Raw genomic sequence first — 1756 nt, 5'->3', positions numbered from 1 at the left:
AGCAGGAACAACAGCAACATAAAAAAACACCCTTTCCTCCTAAGTGTGGCAAGCTACGATTACCCCTAAGTAACAGTGCTGATTTTGTATGCTTGCAGTGGCTGGTGGGAAATGTAGTTCAGAGAGATGATGCTCTGTATGCCAGAATGAAACAGAGGGAAATTGACGCATATGACTCGATGTGGGATCCCATCTTTGTGGACGATGCCGCATTAGGACTAGGCGAGCAAAGAAATAAGGTACTGGAGGTTTTGAAAGTCAAAACTAACAATGTCATCAATCTGAATCAGGCCAGAGGAAAATGCTGTAGTTTTTGTGCATTTCTTTGATTTCTATAGATTTTTAAGGCAACTTTGATCATCACTCCCACCATTGTGTTTTTCCCTCTCTTGGTTTGCTCTTCATGCATTTTCCTGACAAACATGGCTTAGCTATTTGATTTCTGCAGGCATTAATTTAATATTAGCTATGTCCGTACCTCCAAATTAATGGGAAATGGCAAATATGGCAAAAGGAATAAAAAACATCAGTAGCTTCTCTGAAGTTAACATCATTCAGATACAAACACAGTACAATGGCAAAGTCAGTTGAAGAAACTCTTAAGACCAAGTGAAGCAACTGAAAAAACTGGGTCGTCAGATAAGAGAAGGAGATCATTTGCAGTTTGATGAACAGTGAAGTGACTTTGCTTCAAATGAAACACAACATTTACTGCGGGACAGGATTGGATTATAGGGACGGTTTCCTCAGAAGTCAGGCTATGGATGAAGAAATGTTGATCCGAATCCACTTCCCACAACGTCTTTTCTGACCTGCCCCAAACCTTTTTAGCCTTTCCTCCATCTTTGCAAAGTCCTTACAATTTCTCTCAACCTTCTCCTGTCACATTTTTTTCTTTGCTTTCTCTCTTTTTTTAAAATTCAGTTTGTCTTGTGAATCGAAAGAATTTTAACCAAAATCTGGTTGAAATTCTGATATGACAATGAAGATTTCTCCATGAGAGTTATTTTTTGGAGTGTGTTGTGCTCTTGCAGTAATGTTAGCTCATAGTGTTGTGGTTGTATTGTCTATCAGATATTGACTGACAGATGTTCAATGAGCTATTTAATGTTTTACAAAGTGTTTAAAAAGTTCTTCACTGTAAGTAAAATAGTTTTTGACTCATTTGCATTACCCATTCTAGCACCTCATCAGTGTTTTTTTACACAGTGAATAACTTCAGTGCAGCTGTACTAGTTTTAAATAATAATTTTACTAGGCTTAATTTGAATGAAATACACTCTGAGGTTTTCTTTTGACAGTAACTTCTCGTGGCTTCACCTGTTTTTACGCCCTCACGCAGATGACCCCCGATGACAACATCCTTTTCAGCACCCTAGAGATGAAGAATGAGATGGGCGGTGCCGGGGATCTGTCCCGGGGCCTGGGAGCACCTGGAGACCCCCGCAACACCATGCTGGCCTACGTAGCTCAACACTGCAGTCCCGCGGGGCAGCCATGGCCCGCCAAAACTATGGCCACAGCGCCTTGGAGCGCCACGCCCAGAAGAAGTCACGCCTACGAAGACGGGCCTCCCAGCTCAAGGTGAACATCCCAGACCTGTCCGACGTGAACTCTATTGATAAGTGGTCCAGGATGATCTTCCCCACCGTCTTCTCCTTCTTCAACGTGGTCTACTGGCTCTACTATGTCCATTAAACCCGGCGTGGTGGAGGCCAGCTAGTGATGGGCATGCAACGAACAGTGGCTGGGGTGG

At 42.8% G+C, this 1756-nt stretch overlaps 1 protein-coding gene across 1 annotated transcript in view; it reads left to right on the top strand.

Moving 5' to 3' along the window:
• The window catches only part of gabrb2a (gamma-aminobutyric acid type A receptor subunit beta2a), a 37859-nt gene extending 36109 nt beyond the window's left edge, over positions 1-1750 (top strand). Inside the window, 3 exon segments of the mRNA XM_020619237.1 lie at positions 99-239; positions 1343-1463; positions 1466-1750. Coding sequence (XP_020474893.1) covers positions 99-239; positions 1343-1463; positions 1466-1698 — 495 coding nt within the window. The 3' untranslated portion in view covers positions 1699-1750.
• The last annotated feature ends 6 nt before the right edge of the window (positions 1751-1756 follow it).

Source organism: Monopterus albus, unplaced genomic scaffold (genome assembly GCF_001952655.1).
Source record: "Monopterus albus unplaced genomic scaffold, M_albus_1.0 scaffold217.1, whole genome shotgun sequence".
Taxonomy (NCBI): Eukaryota; Metazoa; Chordata; class Actinopteri; order Synbranchiformes; family Synbranchidae; genus Monopterus; species Monopterus albus.
Note: the sequence above shows the minus strand (reverse complement) of the source record. Positions and strands in the feature narration are given on the sequence as shown.